General features: G+C 34.3%; 3 protein-coding genes across 9 annotated transcripts in view; all 3 read right to left on the reverse strand.

Annotated features, from left to right (window-relative positions):
* msl-2 (male-specific lethal 2) overlaps positions 1 to 10493 on the reverse strand; it is a 14488-nt gene extending 3995 nt beyond the window's left edge. For all 3 annotated transcript variants that reach the window (XR_013874812.1, XM_080147703.1, XM_080147804.1), the window contains exons 1-15: positions 10369 to 10493; positions 8085 to 8171; positions 7094 to 7252; positions 6824 to 6891; positions 5975 to 6176; positions 5661 to 5711; positions 5103 to 5363; positions 4448 to 4593; positions 4019 to 4118; positions 3144 to 3588; positions 2883 to 3047; positions 1538 to 1660; positions 1229 to 1346; positions 785 to 880; positions 15 to 206 (exon numbers count right to left, since the gene is read on the reverse strand). Coding sequence is in view for 2 of the 3 variants with exons in the window: in XM_080147703.1 (XP_080003829.1) it covers positions 15 to 206; positions 785 to 880; positions 1229 to 1346; positions 1538 to 1660; positions 2883 to 3047; positions 3144 to 3588; positions 4019 to 4118; positions 4448 to 4593; positions 5103 to 5363; positions 5661 to 5711; positions 5975 to 6176; positions 6824 to 6891; positions 7094 to 7252; positions 8085 to 8171; positions 10369 to 10446 (2291 nt within the window). In the remaining variant the exon portion in view is untranslated. The remainder of the gene's footprint in view (positions 1 to 14; positions 207 to 784; positions 881 to 1228; positions 1347 to 1537; positions 1661 to 2882; positions 3048 to 3143; positions 3589 to 4018; positions 4119 to 4447; positions 4594 to 5102; positions 5364 to 5660; positions 5712 to 5974; positions 6177 to 6823; positions 6892 to 7093; positions 7253 to 8084; positions 8172 to 10368) is intronic.
* LOC145306343 (GTP-binding nuclear protein Ran-like) lies at positions 10490 to 16102 on the reverse strand. The gene is made up of 7 exons (XM_080148465.1): positions 15946 to 16102; positions 13793 to 13874; positions 13334 to 13400; positions 12677 to 12799; positions 11868 to 12086; positions 11494 to 11571; positions 10490 to 10928 (listed from the first exon to the last, which is right to left on the reverse strand). The coding sequence occupies exons 1-6, from the start codon at positions 16100 to 16102 to the stop codon at positions 11509 to 11511; spliced, it is 711 nt and encodes a 236-aa protein (XP_080004591.1). The 3' UTR covers positions 10490 to 10928; positions 11494 to 11508.
* Positions 16063 to 21468, reverse strand: LOC145306130 (histone acetyltransferase KAT8-like). 5 transcript variants are annotated; one of them, XR_013874953.1, is made up of 12 exons: positions 21335 to 21468; positions 20952 to 21073; positions 19939 to 20170; positions 19291 to 19446; positions 18951 to 19019; positions 18550 to 18677; positions 18041 to 18143; positions 17624 to 17674; positions 17197 to 17343; positions 16586 to 16832; positions 16351 to 16396; positions 16063 to 16243 (listed from the first exon to the last, which is right to left on the reverse strand). XR_013874953.1 is itself a non-coding variant. In XM_080148336.1 (11 exons), the coding sequence occupies exons 1-10, from the start codon at positions 21374 to 21376 to the stop codon at positions 16623 to 16625; spliced, it is 1260 nt and encodes a 419-aa protein (XP_080004462.1). In that variant the 5' UTR covers positions 21377 to 21468; the 3' UTR covers positions 16063 to 16396; positions 16586 to 16622. The 5 variants fall into 5 exon arrangements, 3 of the variants coding, with proteins under 3 accessions (XP_080004462.1, XP_080004378.1, XP_080004259.1); XR_013874922.1 differs by having other exon boundaries at positions 16351 to 16832; XM_080148336.1 differs by having other exon boundaries at positions 16063 to 16396.
* Between the last annotated feature and the right edge of the window lie 227 nt (positions 21469 to 21695).

A 21695-nucleotide genomic window follows, 5' to 3' on the forward strand; every position in this document is an offset into this window, starting at 1 on the left:
TTAAGAAACTATACCTGGAATAGGGTGGACCTCTAACACGAATAGTGGTCGGTATAACCCGCTTCCCCTGAATCTGCTGGACTGGCCGCAGCTTCAATCCTGCGGAGCCCAGCGACGAGATGGGGATGGTCACGGTCGACAGAGGACTTGACGTGGAAATGCTGTTGGATGTTGTCGATGAAGCTACGCTTGAGGATTTTAATAACCTAAAAATCAAAATATAATATACTCCAAGGGACAAATTAAGTTTCAACAACCATGGGGTTTTAGGGTAACTCATTTTTTTGTTTTGAAAAAGAGGGTCATTTTTTTCGCCATAAAGTTGGATGTTAGGTTGTAGTCAAATGCTCTTATTAAGTCAACGTGTTCTTAATTATAACAAAATGTATATATATGAAATAGTCCATAATTAATAAAAGTTTGACTTAATAAGAGCATTTGACTACAAACCAACAGCCATTTTTACGGAATTACGCGAAAAAATGACCCTCTTTTAACTAAAAAAGATTATTAGCATTTATTAAAAGAATGTTATATTTTGCAAAAAGTAACAATTAGTAAAATAAACGATTTAATAATAAAATCACTGAAAAGTCATATAATGCATCATAAGCTTAGGATTTGAATGATTTGATAAATCTTAAACTAACTGAAGTTTTTAAGCCAACAAATTTAAGTGTATGTTCCTAAATTTTGGATGCAAGTATAATTTTCAGACCAATGTTATGTCCCAACCAACCAACACACAAGTCTTACAGCGTAGCGTCGCTCATCCAAACCTTACCTTTGTACAGCTGCCGGGCTTAGCAGGGTTCTGACTGAATTTGGAGTGGTGGAGAGATTCACAACTGGTATACTGTTTATATCAATATTCGAGACACTGAAAAGAATAAGAAAACTAGTTTTTGAACTTGCAACGTCTAGGTGATTAAGGGGACTATGTAAGAACAAGAGCAATCACCTTCCATCATGTTTATAATGGACTTACGGACTTTCTAGTGATGGTTATAGAGTTGATACGCTCTGTAAGTCGTTCCTAATTGTTACTGGAATCACCATGCCAATTTTATCATTGAAAGGACAATACTAACATGCAACAAGAACGATAAGAGCTATCCGTTTCAGATGGATGGATGGACGTATTGACAGACCCTAATAAAAGAAAAGACGCTTTGAAAAGACAGAATCATTTAAGTCACTATAAAACTTGAGTTTGATATTTATTTACCTTTGCTGTGACTGTGAGGCAGCTGGTATCTGAACAAAGCTGGAAGTAGAGGTACTGGTACTGCAGGCAGGATACAGGGTGGCCACTCTGGCGCCAGGTAAAACCAGACCAGTACAACCTGTAATCAACGAAAAGGATTACAAATGCTCTGTGATACATATCAAAGTTTCTTATAGGTCCATGGAAGATTTAAAGATATTTGGGGAGTATGCCACCACCCTCCCCCCCCCCAAATTTTTTTTTTTTTATACATATAGAGATTACATGTTAAGTACTCCGTTTTATTAATATATATAACTTAAACCAAACCTGGTAACTGTTTAGATGGTGACAACCCAACAGTAGTTAGTTTAGCTCTGGTGCTAATAGTTGGGGAGCTACTTGTTCCAGAGCTCCAAAATCCATTCACACTCACACCACTTACAACAACTCCTAAACAGTAGTTAAATTGACTCTGGTGCTTATAGTTAGGGAGCTACTTGTTCCAGAGCTTCATAATCCATTCACACTTACACCACTGACAACAACTCCCCTATAGTATTTAGTTTAGCTCTGGTGCTAATAGTTGGGGAGCTACTTGTACCAGAGCACCAAAATCCATTCACACTCACACCACTTACAACAACTCCTAAACAGTAGTTAGTTTAGTTCTGGTGCATATAATTGGGGAGCTACTTATTCCAGAGCACAATAATCCATACACACTCACACCACTGACAACTCCTAAACAGTAGTTAGTTTAGCTCTGGTGCTAATAGTTTGGGTGCTACTTGTTCCAGAGCACCATAATCCATTCACACTCACACCACTGACAACAACTCCTAAACAGTCGTTAGTTTAGCTCTGGTGCTTACAGTTGGGGTGCTACTTGTTCCAGAGCACTATAATCAATTCACACTCACACCACTGACAACAACTATTGAACAATAGTTAGTTTAGCTCTGGTGCTAATAGTTGGGGAGCTACTTGTTCCAGAGCACCATAATCCACTCACACTCACACCACTTACAACAACTCCTATAGAATGTTCATTTAATATCCTATTAAGTAAGTAGTAACGCTAATCAGTAATGCAACCTTGTTTTATATAACCAAGAAAAACTATCAAATGAATATCAAAGGCCACATGAAAGTCAAACAAACAATAAATGGATAATATATTAATAAGTCACAAAACCTTTACAAAGACTCAAAAAGGCTATCTGCAAATAAGAGACACACAAAACCTACATATCAGGATGGCGCTTATTTCTCTTATTTTACTTTGACTATTGGATGTATTATGGAGATCTCAAATATGTTACTGCTTTCAGAACAAGCCTTTTATGATGACCGGGTGAGATGCGATTTTGTCTTATCTAAGTAAGGTTCTTTGCCTGAAGCAAAAGATCTCGAAAATGCTTGTCCGCAGTATTTATAATTTTGAGACAAGCTTTATAAAAGACTTTTTAGACTATATTCCTTAACATCTCCCCAAATTACCCTAGAGGCAAAGCAACTAGTCCTTGGCTCAAAAGCTTTAGGTACTTTTTTTATGTCCTATTTGACCAGAAATTTCATTCTATAGGAAGGGTTACCATATTTAACGTAATATTAATATCTATGTATCGTAGATGGTCTTCTTATCCCCTTAGATCCCTGACATAAACCTTACCTTTACCCGTAGTTATAATGTTGTATCCTTGAGTGTTGCCACCACTCCCACTGCTGCTTGTTTTGGCACTGTATGTATAGAGTTTGGACGAGTTCTTGGAGCTCATGGCAATGTCCAGGTATGGAAGAAGTTTCCCACCACCAGGAAGATTTGGGTTGTTACAGCCTAAATAGATTACCAGTAAGCATTTACTAAGTCAGTCGCTTAAGGGGCCTGGGGACGTAACAGAATTTGGCAAAAGTGTTTTGTTGAATTTTTTACCTTTACATTTACAGCCTAGGCAGGCAGATCTGTTGACATAACAAGGACACCTCTGTCCACAGCAGGTCAGCTTACCCGGGGTAGACGTGGCATTGCCACACCTACACCCGTGCTTCTCACCTTTACCATCATCTTTCTTAACCCTCCCTCCCCCTGCTAAACTAGATGTTGTAGTTGGGGTGCTGGAAGAATTTGTCAGGGGATCGACAATCCCACTGTCCCCGATCAACGGCCGTAGCAGGCTACCACCGCTTTCGCTGTGATGGCGTTGTGTAGCTGCCGCCACTGTGTTGTTGTAATCCACCGTCACGTAGTTTGTGGCGGGACTCGAGCTGGTAGCAGCAGGAGGAGGAAGGGAGGCGGAGTCCAAGGTTCTGGAAAGCATTACAGGTACACGGACACTGGGGGTCAGCTTTATATGCTTGCTGGGAGAAGATCCACTACCCTGCAATAAAAATACTTTGAGAATTAAATTACCTAACCAGTTTTAAACAAATAAATGTAAAATTAAAACATTTCTTTAACGCATCGTATTATAGACAGCTTTCCGTGGATATTAAAATAAAAAAAAAAAAAGATTAAAACCAGTTTATGATTTTTATTTTGATATTCGTGGAAAATTGTCTGTAACACGATAGAAAAATGTCTGACAAACAGAAGGACAAATATGCCTAATATGAGAAGCGTAGTATCAGCAAGCTGACATGATACATGATAAAGCATTGGCACAGCTACTGCAAGCATACTGTACGTATTTGGTTATATCACAGATCTGTTGAGAATGGGGAAAAATAATGATGGTTGGGGTGTAAAGAGCATGTTACGATCAATAAGAATAACTTACAGACCATAAATATAAAGTAGACAACAATTACCTGTCTAGGTTTAAGAATATAGGATTCCGTAATCTTCATTCTGCCCGACTCTTGTAGATTCAAATATTTGGAAGAATTTGGCGGGGATGGTGTGTCAGACCTAATTAAAATAAAAAAATCACATAAATCAGTTTGAAACATAAAACATAAATACTTATCTAAAGAGGAATATAAAATACTCAATAGATCCAGTAAATACTGCAAGTCCTATAAATGTGATGCCCTAACCCTGACATGCGGGGCTACCCATTGCTAAATATAGCCTCATATGATATGAATAAACTTAATAAACATACCTCCCCACTCTGTTATGTTCGAATTATTTCCAAACAAGGGAGCCGGAAGGGTTTAGAAAAGGCACTTTGGTGGAAATTGCCAAAAATCCTAGCAAATTGATAACAATACTATTGAAATGAATATGTATAGTACCTTGAAACTGGAATATCTTTGGCATGAGCATGATCATCTTCTTCATGTTTAATATTATTCGAGGTATCGCAGAACAAAGCTTTGACAGCAGGACTCGAAATTCTAAAGGAGATCTCTTCGTCCACACAATAACTCTGATTCTCAATCTATAACAAGAAAAAATAAGTTTTGGAAAGGTTATTTCATGTCAAATTTAATCCCCCCATATTATTAGGGATAGAAAGGGATAAGACAATGGTCGATAAATTGATATATATTATATATCCCCAATGGTGATACACATAATTAACCCTTCTGTAGAATACAATTAGTAGTTGAAACGTTTAGATACTCAACTAAATGAACCAACCAAACAATATTCGATAAGTCATAAATGTTGATAAGCCAACGAATAAGAAAACTTTGTTATTAGACTTTGTGGATTGATGTACTAAACAGCCCAATGTCCCCTCCCTCTCTAAGGGTTAGGTCAAAAGAAAATAATTCAATAATTTTTTTTGTGTTCTGGGGACTAGGTATAGTTTTACTCAAGAATTCTGTCTCTTATACCTAACCAGAGCTTTACTACCTTAAAGAGTGAATTTATACCGAAATCATGTATTTTTAGCTAATACAAGATAAAGAGAAGCTGTTCTTTCATTCTAAAATTCATTACCTTGACTTCTGGTGAAGTAAACACTTCATCTTTGATCTTGGCGGCAGTAGGTTCCTTAACAACCAGCGGCGACGGCCGTTCTTTCCGCAGCCTTCGCGGCGAGCCAACACTGCGCCGCGTGCTGGGTGGTGATATTGACGGCAACCGGTCGTCATTCTCGCCAACCGTCGACAGTTTACATTCGTCTTCGGCTAGTGGTGAATTAAGAGAATCTTCAGGTATTAATTGGCCGCCGTTGGTGACACAAAACCATCTCCCTTCCTGGATTATAAACAAAATTAATCATTATGGTAAATAATTATATAATATTTCCAGCACTACTACGAATCCGATTAATAATAACCGCTAATTTGGAGCTGTACTGAGAAACCAACAAAAATAAATTAACCTTTTAGTTTTCCATTTTACTATACGCGGAAAGCTGTCTATGATACGATGCGACAAGTAACTATTTCAAAACTAGAAATTAAATGAATGAATCTGGCTTTTAATGGAGAAATTGACCACTGTATAACCAACCCAATGATAATGTGGCAAAGCTAAAAAAGTGTTTCTAACCGTCTTTTCAGAAGTTTCTCCATCTTCTAGAGTTGATGAGCTATCTCCATCCTTTATATAAAAAAAAGAGTATAATACATTGATATTTAAATAAATATTAATATATACTAATCAAACTTAATTTAAAAGATAACGATCAAACGGTAACCTTACACCAGTCCAAACACTTCGGCATTTTATTTTGACACTTATTCATAATAGCTAGGGGCATAAAACACCCTCCAAACACTATAATCGCTAATTTCCAGCAACTAAAATAAAATGAAATTATAAAAATTTGACACTTTTGTTCTAAGGGCTATATAATATTTTACCTTAATATGCACCTTGCTGTAGATAGGTATATCATCATAATCTGTCTCCCCCTCCACCCCCACCTCCATCTCACTCACAACCTCCTCCTCCTCCCCCCTCCTGGTGTTGAGGGCGGACAGGGTCTGAGTTAGCCCCAGGGGCACGGGAGAGATGGTCTCGTCGTACGGGGAAGTCACGTGACTCAGACCAATTTGACTCTCCCTAAACAAGGTTGTTTTATTTTTTATCAAAAAAGCAATTTGTCCGTTGTTCCCTTCAGTGTTCTGGAGCCGGAGCCGGGAGCAGCAACATTTTAGGTGGAGCCGGAGCCGTATTTTTCGTTAAAAACGGCTCCGGCTCCGGACTAGCTAAAAATGATTTTTTAAAGTAATATTATAATTTGGCAACGGTCTATTTCCATATAATAAACTGAAAAACTACTGTTACTTAACAAATAGACACACATCCTTCTACTTTTATATAGCTTTAATCAAATTAAAGCAAAATATTTTATATTATTTATTTTATTTTATCAAATTCAATAATGAAAAAAAAATTATATACCTATTAATTTTAAGGTAGGAGCCGGAGCCGGAGCTGGAGCCGGAGCCGCATCAAAATTATACGGCTCCGGCACCCTGCTTCCCTTATATGAAGCACTAACCCCAAGGGATCTTACTGAATAAGACAATAGACGATTAATCAATGCACATCCATGATGATGACAAACAAAATTACCCCTTTTTAAAACCAAAATTATTGTCTTAAAAGTTGGCAAATTAGTTAAAAACCAACCAGTTAGAATTTGTTTATGTACCAGTGTAATTTATTCTTTCATTTATTCTTAATTAAAATCCATGAAATCTGACCTTATTATTTCAACCATCTGATCACCAAACTCTTTGTTACTTTTGAGCATTTGATACAAAGGAGTAACCTAGAAATAAATAGAATTATTACTTATTTTTTTTCAAATTAAGAAGATCTATCCAAAAAAAGGTTTCTTGTTTATTAATAGGTTTTGTAATTAAAATTATAACACTTTATGGTTATCAAAAAGGGTGTTAGCTTCTTATTGCTGCGCTACTAAAAGTTATGATTATCCTTGTTAAAATTAGAATTAAATAAATAGAAATTACCTTAATATAAGAGCAAAGACTTCTGTAGCTTTGGAGTAGAATTTTGAGTTGGGGATTTTGTGTGTATTTTGAATAATCCTTGCACCAACTGCACGAGGGAGTGAGGGATTTCTTACCCCCCTGGCAGTCTTGACACACATGGTGTTGGCAACTTGTTTCCTAAAAATATAAACATTTCAGTTTTAAATTAAGGATTAGTTACCCTCCACTTATAATTTTGAATTTTAAATATGGTTGGCAATCCGTATCTGAATCCAACCAATTTTTGGTCAATTTTGGAATCCGTATCCGGAATCCGTTTTTTAATAGTGGATTCGGATTCTTATTGGAAGGCTAAAATTAGCGTCTTTAGTGTTTTCTTTCAACTCCCGCTTTTTGAAGGCAAAGATTATCATCATTATATATAAAATCTTTTAAAATCTGGTTCGATTCTCGGAAGTGAATTATAGAGAACACCAAGGACATTAATTTTTAGGACATATGTAGCACTTAATTTTTAATATTAAAAAAAAGCCTTTCAAAATATTGCTAGAATCCGGAATCCGAATCCGCCATTTTTTTTTGACGGATTCTTGTAAGAATCCGAATCCGGTCCAAAATTTTGAAGGATTGCCATCCCTAATTTTAAAGAAAGTAAAATCAAGTGGTTTTTACAGACCTATAAGAAGCTTCACTGTAAAGAGAAACTATGTCTGTCCAGAGCTTAGCATGATCTTAAGCTACAGACAGACCTAAAAACATCCTGTTACTTCTATCTAAGTACTAGAGCCTACGCCCCTAGAATCTAATGACCGTGAAGGACAGAAAGCTAATGGGCTCGAAAATTGCTTAAATCTTTCCCAAGACTTAATTCTGAAAATATAAAAGCCTAAAACCACCACAGGACTTATATGAAACCTACCTAAAATTAGAGAACCCAATCTGATTAGTAGTTATTAAAATTCAAAGCTTCAGACAAAAAAAACCTTACTACTTTATATATTAGGATTACCTCTGGAGTAAAAGGTTCCACTAGTAGATTCTCACAAACAGTGCAAGACAAGGAATTTCTTAACATAGGAAGCAGTTGGAAGATTTCCTAAAAATAACAATATTTTATCATATAAAATAACAAGTCGCATCGACCTTAGCCTCTAAGGGAGGGCGTAGAAGGAAAGGAAAAAAGCGTAATACCACCCCAAGATATGTATAAAGCTTCAATGAGAAATGGATCCAATTCTTACATGCATATTTCGAGACCAAACAAACCTTAATACATAATATAAAAGGATTAGGTTTCTATTTTTCTGTCCATTAAGATCCCTTTTGATTTTAGAAGTATGCATAATTAGGTATTGAGTTTAGAACAAGAGACCAGTAGGTTGCAGGTAAATTCCGTAAAGGTGTGAGTTTTAAGGTTTAAAAACAGTAGTAGAACAATAATATTCACTAAATATGTATATTACTAATCGAAAAGAACTATAGACAAAAAAAATTGTTAAAAAACCGGGAAATTCATCGAATGCTTCGCTAATGTCAAACTGACATTAAGAACAAAATTGACAATTATAAAAAAAATATTGGAAAGAGTTTCAAAAATTATAAATAATGCTAATTATTTCAAAGATATTAATTTTTAAAAACATTTTTTGATTGTCCATGGTAATTTTTCGTATTATATGTTAAAAATTAATTTTTGTCAGCTTGACATTAGCAAAGCGTTCGGTGAAAATTTCAGGTTTTTTTTACAGTTTTCAGGTATTGTTATAAATTTTTTTTTTATCTATGGTTCTATTCAATAAGGAATACACAATACACATATTTAGATAATATTATCACTCTACTACTGTTTTTAAGCCTTAAAACTCGCACCTTAACGAAATTTACCCGCAACCTACTGGACTCTTTCTAAAAATAAACATCCCCTGTATCAGGAAATGCTCATAAAGACTTTAAAAATAGACAAGGTTGTATATTCTGTAAAGGGATAGTTCTACGAAGTGTATTTAAAGAGTTAAGGTACTTAGAGTAGTGAACTTTTATATGTCTTAGTAGAATATATAAGGCATTGGATAGATATGATTATATGTTAAAGAATTTTAAACATTGACCAGACAAAACTTTTTTTATTTGACAATATCTAAAAAAGTTAGTGATTTTCCACATAAATTACATGAGAAAGGTCTATTTTATTTCCAAATATGTATAGCCAAAACACCAATATCAGAGAATCTTTTTCCACATATTTCACAAGAGTTATAAAAAAATTGAACAGGGATTCCCCTTAGGACAAGTTACTTAAAAAACATAAAAAATAACGTCCGGTTCATAATAGGACAGGTTTTCTATAGATTCTTTTTAAAAAATAAAGAAACCCATCCGGTTTACTTACAATATACACATAATCTCACGCGGAAATACCAACTAACCATACAACATATATATATAAAAAGACCATTCTTATGTAATTTATGTTGCAAATCATTTATATTGTCAAATAAAAAAAGTTCAATCAGGTCAATGTTAAAATTCTTTATCGCAATCATATCTATCCAATGCCTAATATATTCTACTAAGACATATAAAAAGATCACTACTCTAAGTACTATACTAAATATTTTATTGGTCATTCTATGTTGTTATGTGTATTTTGTTGTATAAAAAGTTTGAAGTTCTATTAACTAGTAAATGCTATCTAAAGTTGTATTTATGACAAAAAAGTTTTTGCCATATATATTATATAACATGCAACGAAGTTGAAATTAAAAATGAAAAACTCATTTTTTAAGGAAAATCCCTGGTCAAATCTTTTAATTTTAATCAATAACTTTATATTATGCACTACTACGTTATTTAAAATAGAAAAAACTTACAGTTCACTATTTTTTTTTTAAATGCACTTCGTGAAACTATCCCTTTGACCCTGCTAAATTGGGGATAAAAAAATAAAAAATATTAAGATGGGGGGAAAAGATGTAAAAATTAAGAGAACTGAAAGCATATTTTCCCCAATTTTTTCACCTCTTTGGTGAAAAAAACTAAAAGAATATGTGGGAATGGGGATGATAGGTATTAATAAAATAATGAGTTCTGAAAATATTTTTCCATTTTATCCCCTTCCTTTCTGGAAAAAAAAAACTAAAACTAGATGGGAAAAAAAATAAAAAATTGCAGCAGGGGAAAAATGAATCTTATGCAGAATATACACCCCTGAAAATAGAGAGTATAAACACCGATCATTTTAGCTTTCTTGAAGCTCTAACCTTGCGGGCCTTAACATTCTTATAAAATTTTACCTGGAACCTGTTCTGGTTGGCAGGATCTGCCTGGATGACCAGCCGACATGTGGACAGGTAGTAGCTGGTCGCATTCATCCTGCCAGCGATTTCTTATCCAACATTATAGAAAACATTAAAATCTGAAAGAATGAACCTAGACATTAATAACATCAAATATTTCTTTAGTTTCATTGGCTAGAAAAATGTATATTTATAATTCTGGATCAATTTAATTCTTTCATTTGTTTAACAATATTAAAACTCATACAGCACAGCCAGGGGATCTGATAGATAGATAGATAGTCAATATTTCTCAGAAAATATTATTGTAAAGGTATTAAAGTAAGAAAATGAAAAAATGTTTTTATCAATTAATATGAATATTTTATGTTTCCACGAGTTTACAATTATTTTGGATTGAGATGAAACCACTTGGATAACAATAATAATAGCTTGTTGATGCTTGGTAACTAATATCATGACACATTATATGAACACTTTGCATAAAGAGGGAAGCCACTATATGACTTACTCCCTGCAATAGAGTATGTTCACAGTGTGTCATAGAATCACCATTATCCTGAAATCAAAGAGAAAATATAGTTTGAAATGCTTCAAGATTTTAATAAGGTACCTAGTGTTAGTGTGTTATTTTAGCTTAAAACTAAATGTAATCCCTTCTTTGTTTTTTCTTTTCTTTGCTGTAGCCAACCATACAGAGAATATATTAGAATAAAAGGACTGTAATCCAGAGAGGGAGGGGATATTGGGCTGTTTATTACACTATTCTCCAAATTTTTATGGTAACCTTGACTTAACACTTAAAGGACTTCTAACTTGAGTGTCCAAACGTTTAAACCACTAGTCGTATCTATTTAATGGGAAATTTTGTGTATCATCATCAGGGATGTACATATATTTATCGGCTATTGTCTTATCCCTTTAGACACTTGGCTGTAAGGGCACAATGAATTAAAAATCAGCTGTTTAAGGGGGTTTCATCACATAAAATAAATCTAAAAAGGGAAACATTTTTCCTACGTAACATCTGAATTTGGTTTTTAAATATCACACTCAATTATTTGGCCTAATTTATGTCAATAAAAAATATTGAATTGTCCTATCGCTTTAAAACTATATTTTTCCTTGTGTATGGGACTACAGATCCTCGTCTTCTTCAGGAAGTTCGGTCTCAGCCGCCTTCTGGAAGTCGGCCTCGATCTGAAAAATATGGTTTTAGTTTTCTATGATATTTTTTTATATTGTTAGATAATTTTATAGAAAAGTATTATGAATTCAGAAACGCATTGAAGTTATTAAAAAAATACTTATACATATACTTATACTATTTAATATATCAATGAATAACACACAATAACACCTTTAAAATGGCCTTCATACTAGTTTTGAGAAAGTTACCCTTCGAATTTGCAAATATCAAAAACTTCAAAAGCGTTTCGTTGAAATCTGCCTTTATCATGGTTATCAATTTTATCGTTACAAACATTATTTCATACCTGAGCAATCTGGGCGGGGTCCATAACGACCTCTGGGGGCTGAAGGGCGGGGGTGGCGACAAACTCCAGGTTGGGGTCACCAATCAACTTTCTGGCCAGCCACAGGAAGGGCTTCTCAAAGTTGTAGTTGCTCTTGGCGGAGATGTCGTAGTACTGCAGGTTCTTCTTGCGGTGGAACACGATGGACTTTGCCTTCACCTTCCTGTCCTTGATGTCTACCTGGATAAATAGAAAGATTTATGTATTTTTACCTTTTAAATCATTAATAGCAGCTGTGCATCTAGCATCTAGGAGCTCTTCATAAAATGGGAAGGGGAAGCACAAAATAATTTAAAACTATCCTAGGGATTAAATCTAAAAAAAATAGCCTTAAACAATCCCAGGATCTATTTGAAGCTTCCATGAAATGGAGAAACCGATCGGTAAGATAAACCGATAAGAATTAAGATCTTAAGCTACAGACAAAAAAATCCTTGGACAGATTTATAAATACAGTAGGTAGGTAAACAAGCAAAACAGAAATAGTGCTAGTAAAAAATACTTTAAGCTAATCCTAAATAACACAGGCAAATCGATATATTATTATTATTTAAAATGTAATAATCCCAGCTGGCTAAAAAAAGATACCTCCCATCCACCCTCTCTCTTCCTACTGGATGAACGAACTGACTAATCAATGAGGTTCATATTAGCAACCTGAATTGACGACAAATTTCCACTTGTCTATATATCCATTATCCACGTATATTCATATGTATTTCTAAATCTATGCCACTATTACCTAGACATTATGGTTCTTGTTCTCCTACCTTATTGCCAGTAAGGACAATGGGAATGTTTTCACAGACACGAACCAGGTCACGATGCCAGTTGGGCACGTTCTTGTACGTCACACGGCTGGTCACGTCAAACATGATAATAGCACATTGGCCCTGAATAGAATGAGAGTTGTTAAGTAGCTGCGGTGCGAAAGTAAATTTTAATAATTTTAAAACTAAATGTGGATCATGCCAACGATTATTTCTAGCTTACAGGGACTACCCCCCCCCCCCCTTACCATGGATGGACAAAGGGCAGAGTTTTATTTCTTTGCAAAATAGCCAAAAACCAGACAGAAATATTGTAGACCTATTGGTCATAAATTTATTAAGATCTTCCTAGCCATAGACACATTATCGAGGCTATGCAACCAAGTAACAAGACTCAGTAATTTGTCTTCCACTAGTGGTTGCGCCCCTAGCATCTAAGGTCCATGTAATCGAAGATTGAGAAAACAGCCTAAACAATTCTAAGACTTAAATCTTAAAATAAAATAGCAGAAACCTCTCTGGGACCTGTGTGAAGCTTCCCTAAAATGGAGAACTCAATCATGGAAATCTTAGGTTTCAGACCACAAAAAAACCTTAAAACTCTATATTAAAGGATTATCCTATCCCTGTATTCCTGATAAAAGAATTTTAGATTACCTGAATGTAGTAACCATCTCTGAGGCCTCCAAACTTTTCCTGGCCAGCGGTATCCCAAACATTGAATCTAAAAATAACATCATTTGTATCGTGTATTTTTATATCGCGTCTCTTTTATTTTCTTAATTCATCTCATGATTATTTTTAAATGTTCTATATATTTCGGAGGGGTAAAATATGGCCTAAAACTATAACTATTAACAAGAATTAAATTCAAAAATAAAATAGCCTAAACCCATCTCTAGACCCATTTAAAGCTTCTCATAAATGGAGAACTCAATCGGTTTCGTGTTTAGCTAAATTTTACTAGACGTACAAAAAGTAAAACACTTATTATTTTAAAGAATAGTATATTTTTGAGTTATATTAACGGATATTTTGGAGAAGAGGTTTCAGAGCTTGACTGGAAACTTTGAGGGAAACCAGCAACTAATACTATTTCAAATAACATATCCTTACCTGATAGCTCCTCTGCTAGTATGGAAAACAAGGGGATGAACTTCCACACCAAGGGTGGCTACATACTTCTTCTCAAATTCACCTAAATATTTATTTTTGTTAGTTAATTTCATAACCGATAGGCCGATAAGGTTATTATTTTGAGTCTTACTTAACCCCAACAGTTTATTTCTAAATACATTAAATATGCTGTTTGTCAGGCCGGAGACAGAATCAAAAAAAGAAATATTTTGGCCTATAAACAAGTGTTACTTATAAATAATATCAGGACTTCTATACAACGATAGATTTTGTTAATCCCTTATTACAATTTTTAACCCTTTATCATATTATAATTTCTTCCCGTTAAATTATTGAAGGTAAGGTTTTTTTTTAATGCAACCATCTCGTAATCAATGTATAAATGGCACTTAGAATTCGAATTTCGATCTGAAATTTTGCATGAATAATCCTTGGTAGGTCTATTTTCCCTAAATCGAACAAAAAGTTGGAAAAGTAACGGCTAACGGCTGGCGGCTCAGCCGTTTAGCCGTTTTGGGGCTTTTTTTAGGGCAAAATTATCGATGATAACTAGGGATGGCAATCCGTATCCGGAATCCGCCCAATTTTTGGCCAATTTTGGAATCAGAATCCGGATTCTTAACTGGTAGGCTAAAATTAGCGTCTTGAGTTTTTTCTTTCAACTTTTCCTCTTTGAAGGCAAAGATTTTCATCATTATGTATAATATCTTTTAAAATCTGGTTCGATTCTCGGAAGTGAATTATAGAGAACACAAAGAACATTGATTTTTAGGACATATGTAGCACTTAATTTTTTAAAAAATCCTTTTAAAATATTGCTAGAATCCGGAATCCGAATCCGGAATCCGCCAAAATTAAGAATCCGGAATCCGCCACTTTTTTTTGACGGATTCTTTAAGAATCCGGAATCCGGCCCGAAAATTCGACGGATTGCCATCACTAATAATAACACCAATAAACTTTTTAAAAATTTCTAGTACTAGCTGTTTAACAGCTAGAAACGACTAAAAAAGGCTGATAGAAGCTATAAAATGCCAAGAGTATCAATTTTAGACCGAACAAAGTAAAACTATTATTCAAAAAGTTGATTCCTCCGTAATTAATCATGAATTTGCCCTGAAAACAGCCAAAAACCGGCTTAACGGCTGAGCCGCCAGCCGTTATTTTTTCCAACTTTTTATTCGATTTAGAGAAAATAGACCTACCAAGACTTACTTATACAAAATTTCAGATCGAAATTCGAATTCTAAGTGCCATATATACATTGATTGCGAGATGGTTGCATTAACCCCCCCCCCCCCTCCCTTACATAAATGTGCTACGTACTGCTACTTTGTAAGGCCAGAGTCAATATCGGTAATATGCCCATAAACAGGCATTGATTAATTAAATTAAATACTATCAGGACTTCTATACAACATTACACTTTGATTACCTACCCATTATTATATACAGTAACATTTCTTCCCGTCAAATTATTGTAGGTAATTTTTCAACTATCTGGCTAGGAACTCAAAAAGTGAATTGTTTTGCCGTTCTCCTATCCCTACATCTCTGATCTAACTAGGGATGGGAATCCGTCGAATTTTTGGGCCGGATTCGGATTCCGGATTCTGAAGGAATCAGTCAAAAAAAGTGACGGATTCTTGCGGATTCCGGATTCTTATTTTTGGCGGATTCCGGATTCGGATTCCGGATTCTAGCAGTATTTTAAAAGGCCGTCCGTCACAGAGGGATAGCTTTTTTCGTTAATTTATCACTATGTTACTTGGTTAAAGCCTTGATTTGTTTAAAGTGTTGACTTCCAGCATAACTAAAACATTTACATCACATTAGTAATTATTAAAATTTGTTATGTAGAAATTTTTTTTTGATCTTTGCCTTCAAACAGAGGGAGTTGTAAGAAAAAAGACGGTAATTTTAGCCTACCAATTTAGAATCCGGAATCCGCTATAAAAAACGGATTCCGGATCCGGATTCGGATTCCAAAATTGGCCGAAAATTGGGCGGATTCCGAATTCCGGATTCGGATTCCCATCACTAGATCTAACAAACCAAAATACAAACCCTATCCATTGAATGTAAGTCAATTAAAGAGTAGCTACGCTAATTAAACAAAAGTTAAAACTTGCCTGTAAGATGTCTCTTGACAAAAGTAGTTTTGCCAGTACCACCGTCGCCAACAAGGACAAGCTTAAACGTGGGCATATCATCCGCCATTTTTAGGGCTGTTGAGTTTAGACTTCTCTGAAATATTTCATTCAACTTTAAATACATTTTATAGGTCATGTAGATTTATAACAATTTTCTTAACATTTTATAAGTCTTCAGGTACAAAATTATTCATTTTCATGATAAATATTTAATTTACATATGATTAAGTAAGAATGCAGTAGAATAACTTGATTTGTTTATTTGAATTATGTATTGCTTTTGTAAAAATAATCAATATAAAGTAATTTTTTTATTCTCCTTTAAAAATTTTAAAAATTGATTTTGATACAGATTCTCTAATAAGACATTTTGAAGATTTTTACACAAACATAACATAATTCAAACAAATAAGATTATTTGGTAGTTTTCCTCAAAATATCAAGTTGAGCACAGGAAATAAAAATAATGAGGGTGTGTTTTTTGTTGTGTTTGATTACTTTTAGATATTGTAGGTTAGGTTATATTGGGTAATGGTTAAGAAAAAAATACCCCCCCCCCCCTTACTTTCAGTATATTTAAAATATAAGGGGAGGGTGGGTTTCAAGACTCGAAAAGTACTTTGAGGGAAAGCACCAAAAAAATACTTAAACAAAACTCAATGAGTACTGGTTGAATTTTTATGTTTCTTATTTGGTTTCTTGGGCGGGTTCCATCTCAAACTATTAATATCCACGGTCAGGCTTGGTTTCTTATACTCTGCGGATTTCAAATGTTCCTCTATAAGCTTGGGGGTGACACAGATGACGTGCTGGCCTTTCCAATACTTGACCAGGTTTAGGGATTGTAGCGTGGAGATTATATCATTCTGAAATATATGTAGAAATATTTTCAAATACTAATGATATTATGAGAGAGGGAGGGGGAAATTGAACTTTAAATCATGTTAATACCCAAAGTTTTATGGCAAGTGTTCTAGTATTATACATCCTACTAGCGGCTGCGCTCCTAAAATCTAATTGCTTTGTATTTGAAGCAGTGAGGAAAGTAGAAGGGAAAAAACCTAAAACCAAACTTAGATATAAGAATTAAATAGCCTAAAAACCCCTCCAGGGACCTAAAAGAAACTTCCATTAAAGAGAGAACTCAATGATTTCAGTAGTGATCAAAATCTTCAGCTACAGACAAGAAAACCTTACTACTCTATAAAATATAAATTGAACTTTATTTACCTGAGTTATACTTGTCATATTGGACAAATCCTTAATTGACAGAGTTCCTCTGAAGTCTCTTAGTATCTCTAGAAGTACCCAGGACCAATAGCTACGATAGCTCAGCTTACCAAGATCTGACAGCGGCTTCTCTGGACTTCCTGTCACCTAATTCAAAATGTAAAAAGTAAAAATGTAAAGAGTAAAACAAAAGGGTCTTCTATACAAAAATCAGTAGGTAAGTCAGAGGATTGATCGTGAATATTATTTCCTGTTTATCAAGTACAAAAATGTTATAATTAATATCATTGTTTTGTTGTAAAACCATTAATAATCACGTTATAATGTGCCAAATAGATATCGTTTTTTTTTGAGTAAATTATTTTGAGTTTTTGAGTTAGGTAACTCAAATTAAATAAAAAAAAATATTTAAAAATATTAATGCTACCTGTTCTAACTTGCTGAGCTCATAGCTAAATGCGATTAATAACTTTCCATATCCTAATTTGATTTGTCTATTGTTACACTTATATTTTTAGAAGTTAAGAGGTTTTTTTATATTTATTTTTGAAGATTTTATAAAAAAAATTTGGTAGATTTTTTATAAGATTCCTTTAAGTACGGCTTTGGAACTGATTAATATCCGCTGGATTAGAACCAGTTCTCAGCTATAATGAAAAATCATGTATAGCATCGTATGTAAAACATAAAATCAATGTTTTGTTAACCCAGGCCTTTGACCCTCAGGGCTAACAAAACTAGTTTCAATCAGAAAATCATAGATTTTAATATCCGCAGAAAGCTGTCTATACTACGATGGGATATATAACTATTACAGTTTAAAACAAGGACAAACAATAAACATTCCTTTTCTTTGGTATGGCGGTAAGGTAAGGATACAAGCAACATTATTCCCATCAGGGGATTCTTTCTCTTTGGAAAAATATCCAACAATATGAGATCCATATCTATAACAAAATAAATAAATTTTTGAAAACAAGTTTTTAGGACTTTAATTCATTACTTTAAGAGTCCATACGAAAAGATAAACATTCCTACATACTAAAGTAACAGGATGTCTATCTGTAAGTGCTAAAGTCTCGTAAACGGTTTGGACAATATTACATTAATTCAGGAAAGGTTTTATAATATTTTGAAGAAGGCTAGATAGCCCCCCCACCCTTTTAATTGGGTTTAATTCAACTACAATCTAATAGTGTCCAAACTCCAATCAATATAAGGTGTATTTTTGTTTATCATAATTGGGAGTATACATCAATTATTGTCTTATCCCTTGGTTATAAATCTATAGCATAAAAAGTAACAGACTAGGACTACGACAAAACAAATATTGATAAAATAATGTAAGCTTACCTATCAACTTCACACAAAATATAGAATACAAAAGGTTCCACATCAAAGTATAAAGTTTTGTGGTCCAAGAAAAGTTTTGCTAGCAGGCACAGGTTTTGGCAGTACAGTTTGTGATTTGATCCATCAACCTTAAAATAATATCAACCACATTTATTTTTAAATATGTCTGTGTCTGTCTATGTGTATATACCGAAGGATCTCATTCGCTAGAGCAGAAAAAATTCCCCTACAATGTAGTTTTTCACAGGTCCTGTAATTTTTTGGGGGGGAGAGTACAACCAACCTCCCAAGAGAAATCGCCTCTAGAAAAAAAAAAATAGTTTAATTTGCTTGAGACAGACGGAGGACAATGACATACATACCAAAGTAATATTAGCTACGCTAATTATAAAATGATATACCTCATAAACGCTGATAGATCCTTTTCTATATATTTCATCCCCATTAGGCTGTCGTTGTGTACACTCATACTAAAAGGAAGATAAATTAATTTATTACTTTCATAATTCTAATTTATTCTTATAAGTAACATAATGGCTATCTGCGTGTCATGGCATATCCATTTAAAGTTTTTATTTGCGTATTCGCGGACAACTATAATGTATTCAACCATTCCAGGCTAGAAGCTTATATTACTGATGGTATTTATAAGATTTCTTAAGCCTGGTGTTGTGTACTTAAGACATTATTCACAAATCCATAACTTTAATTTTCTTTTCCGTGGACAAGTAAAAACATTACCTGATGATATTTATAAGACTTCTCTAGCCTGGTATACTTGAGACAATATTCACAAATCCATAACTTGGGACACTTGCCATATTCCTCGGGGTAGGGGGAAAAGTACCAGGTGTCTATCTCAAATCTGCCAATCTGGATGCGATCAATATATTTTACCTAAATAAAAAAAAGGATAACAACATTCAATGAGACACAAAATTACCCATTTTGAACACTCAAACAAGTTTCCAAAAATGTTGAGCCAACGAATAAGAAAACGTTATCATAGAACTTTAGAGACTAGTGTAATAATAAAATAGCCCATTGTCCCCTCTCCTTCCGATAACTTTGACTTCGATGTTAATCAGCTAAAAACAAAATGGTTAATTTACACAATTTTACATTTGAGTATCTATTACAGAGATGATACGTTAATAACAATATGACATTGTTTTATGAATCACCGTTTTATGTATAAGGATTAGATGCCTAGCGTTATAAAAATCAATGACTATTAAGTTGCAGAGGTTTCCAGATTTTACACAACTACAGTTCATGTTAAAAATTTTACTAGAACCAAAGGAGAAACTAAATGGTTCAGCGGTTAGCGAGATCTTTTTATACAACCAGACAGTTATACAGACATCCTACCTCTTTGATAAAACCTACCTTAGTCAAAGTCTCATGTTCCTTTTCAAGGGCAGCCGTGGTGGGGTCCATTTCAGCGTATGTTTTCTGTACATGGTTAATCTCGTCGTGTTTACGCTTCTGGTTTCTCGTGATCTTGCGGTCAGTCCCCTCGCCAAGTTCCCCCCCGCCCCCTACATCCCCCGCACCCTGCTCGGTGCCGTCATAGGAGGAGTCCTTGATACGGTCACGGGTAACCCATTCATCCAAACGTCTAGAAACATATAAAAATAGTATTAAACAAAAATTAACACTATAACTTTTGCAGTATTGCTTCGAAACCGGTAAATATCCGCCGCAATCCGCAAAGTTGTTCAAGGATAGGTTCAACCGTTCTCATTAGACCTATATTCTGCTATTTTATATTAGAAGACTTGTAAATCTTAAATGGATATAGACGATACGTGGATATTTTGATAGGGAAATATTTGTCGTCATATAGGTTGTCAACATGGACCTCATTTAATGGTAAGTCCTTTCATACAGTAGAAAGAGAGGGGGTGGGGTAAAAGTGTTGGATTGTGGGTATTGTTATTTTAGCCAGCTGCGAGTATCACTTTATTTGAGAACATAAAAATCTGGTGTTACATATAATAATATATCCATTATAATATATAGGACTAGCGGCTTCGCCCCTAGCCTCTATGGGCTGTGCCCCAAGAGATGGTAAAAAAAGTGTAAGGTGAAATTTGTAAAAAAAAAAATAATAAGAAGGACCAAGGAAATCTTCCACAAAGGAATCTTCTACAAAGGACCAAGGATATTTCTTACAAAAAAAGAAAAAAAAAAAAAAAAAAAAAATGGGGGGGATTTTTTTTGTTTTGGGGGGGTTGAGGGTGTCCCACCCCCCAAGAAAATAGCTTAAAACCACCACAGGACCAATAGATACCCTGAAGAGTAGAATCCGATCGGTTCAGTGGTTACCAAGATCTTAAGGGACGGACGGACAGACAGACGGACAGACATCGTTCTACTTTGTATTATAGATACCTTACCTATTATGATTCTCATAATGAACATAGAACTCTGGTTCCCCTGTTTCTAAAGCTCTTTTCTGAATAACCTCTGCCATGCACCAGTTGTCCACCTTGCGTCGAACCATGTAGCTCACTCCAATCTAAAAAGTGATTTTTAATTGATTTTTGGAATAATGATTCATATGACATAAAGGTACAATATCATAAGCGAGACGTCTCTATAAAAAAACCTGAAAAAATATGTCCTTTTATTGTATCCTTTATTTACACAATTTTGCAATAATGTTCTGCTTATTAAGTTCTCACAATTTATAAGAGTTATTAATCGTTTGTCATTCCTTCTGATTTTAGAGCTTCGCATTGTTGACTTCCTTGTTTTATAGGGTTATCAAAAAATTCACCTCAATATCTTCTTTGTCGTCATCAGGAAGTTTATCCGGCATTTTAATTTCGTAGATTTTTTTCTGAAAAAAAATATCTTTGTAAATTTTAGCCTTTTTCCTTTAATCACATATAAAAACCTTATAAATAGTAAGCTAGAGTGTTATATATGAAATTTTAGAAAGATAGAAAATTCTAGATCTATTTAGATTATAGATAGATTTTTTAAATTAAAGGGATAATCTTCTACATGGAATTATCCCTTTTGAGGAAGTAAAAAAATATCACAGCCGAAGCACAGGGTTTTTAACATAAAAAAATAGAGAATATCTATTTTAATTATCGCCTAGTATTATAGACAGCTTTCCGTGGATAAAAATG

This window comes from Acartia tonsa, chromosome 1 (assembly GCF_053477335.1).
Source record: "Acartia tonsa isolate MP-2025a chromosome 1, ASM5347733v1, whole genome shotgun sequence".
In the NCBI taxonomy this organism is placed as follows: domain Eukaryota; kingdom Metazoa; phylum Arthropoda; class Copepoda; order Calanoida; family Acartiidae; genus Acartia; species Acartia tonsa.

Excerpts from the sequence above, each read along its gene's own strand:
- LOC145306343 (XM_080148465.1), bottom strand. The coding sequence starts at position 16,102 with ATGACCTATAAAATGTATTTAAAGTTGAATGAAATATTTCAGAGAAGT. Across the intron at positions 13,875-15,945 it reads TGTCAAGAGACATCTTACAG|GTGAATTTGAGAAGAAGTAT; the intron begins GCAAGTTTTAAC and ends ATAAATATTTAG. Across the intron at positions 11,572-11,867 it reads ACCCCGCCCAGATTGCTCAG|ATCGAGGCCGACTTCCAGAA; the intron begins GTATGAAATAAT and ends CATATTTTTCAG.
- LOC145306130 (XM_080148336.1), bottom strand. The coding sequence starts at position 21,376 with ATGCCGGATAAACTTCCTGATGACGACAAAGAAGATATTGAG. Across the intron at positions 19,447-19,938 it reads AACATGAGACTTTGACTAAG|GTAAAATATATTGATCGCAT; the intron begins GTAGGTTTTATC and ends TTTTTTATTTAG. Across the intron at positions 17,344-17,623 it reads AGCTCAGCAAGTTAGAACAG|GTGACAGGAAGTCCAGAGAA; the intron begins GTAGCATTAATA and ends ATTTTGAATTAG.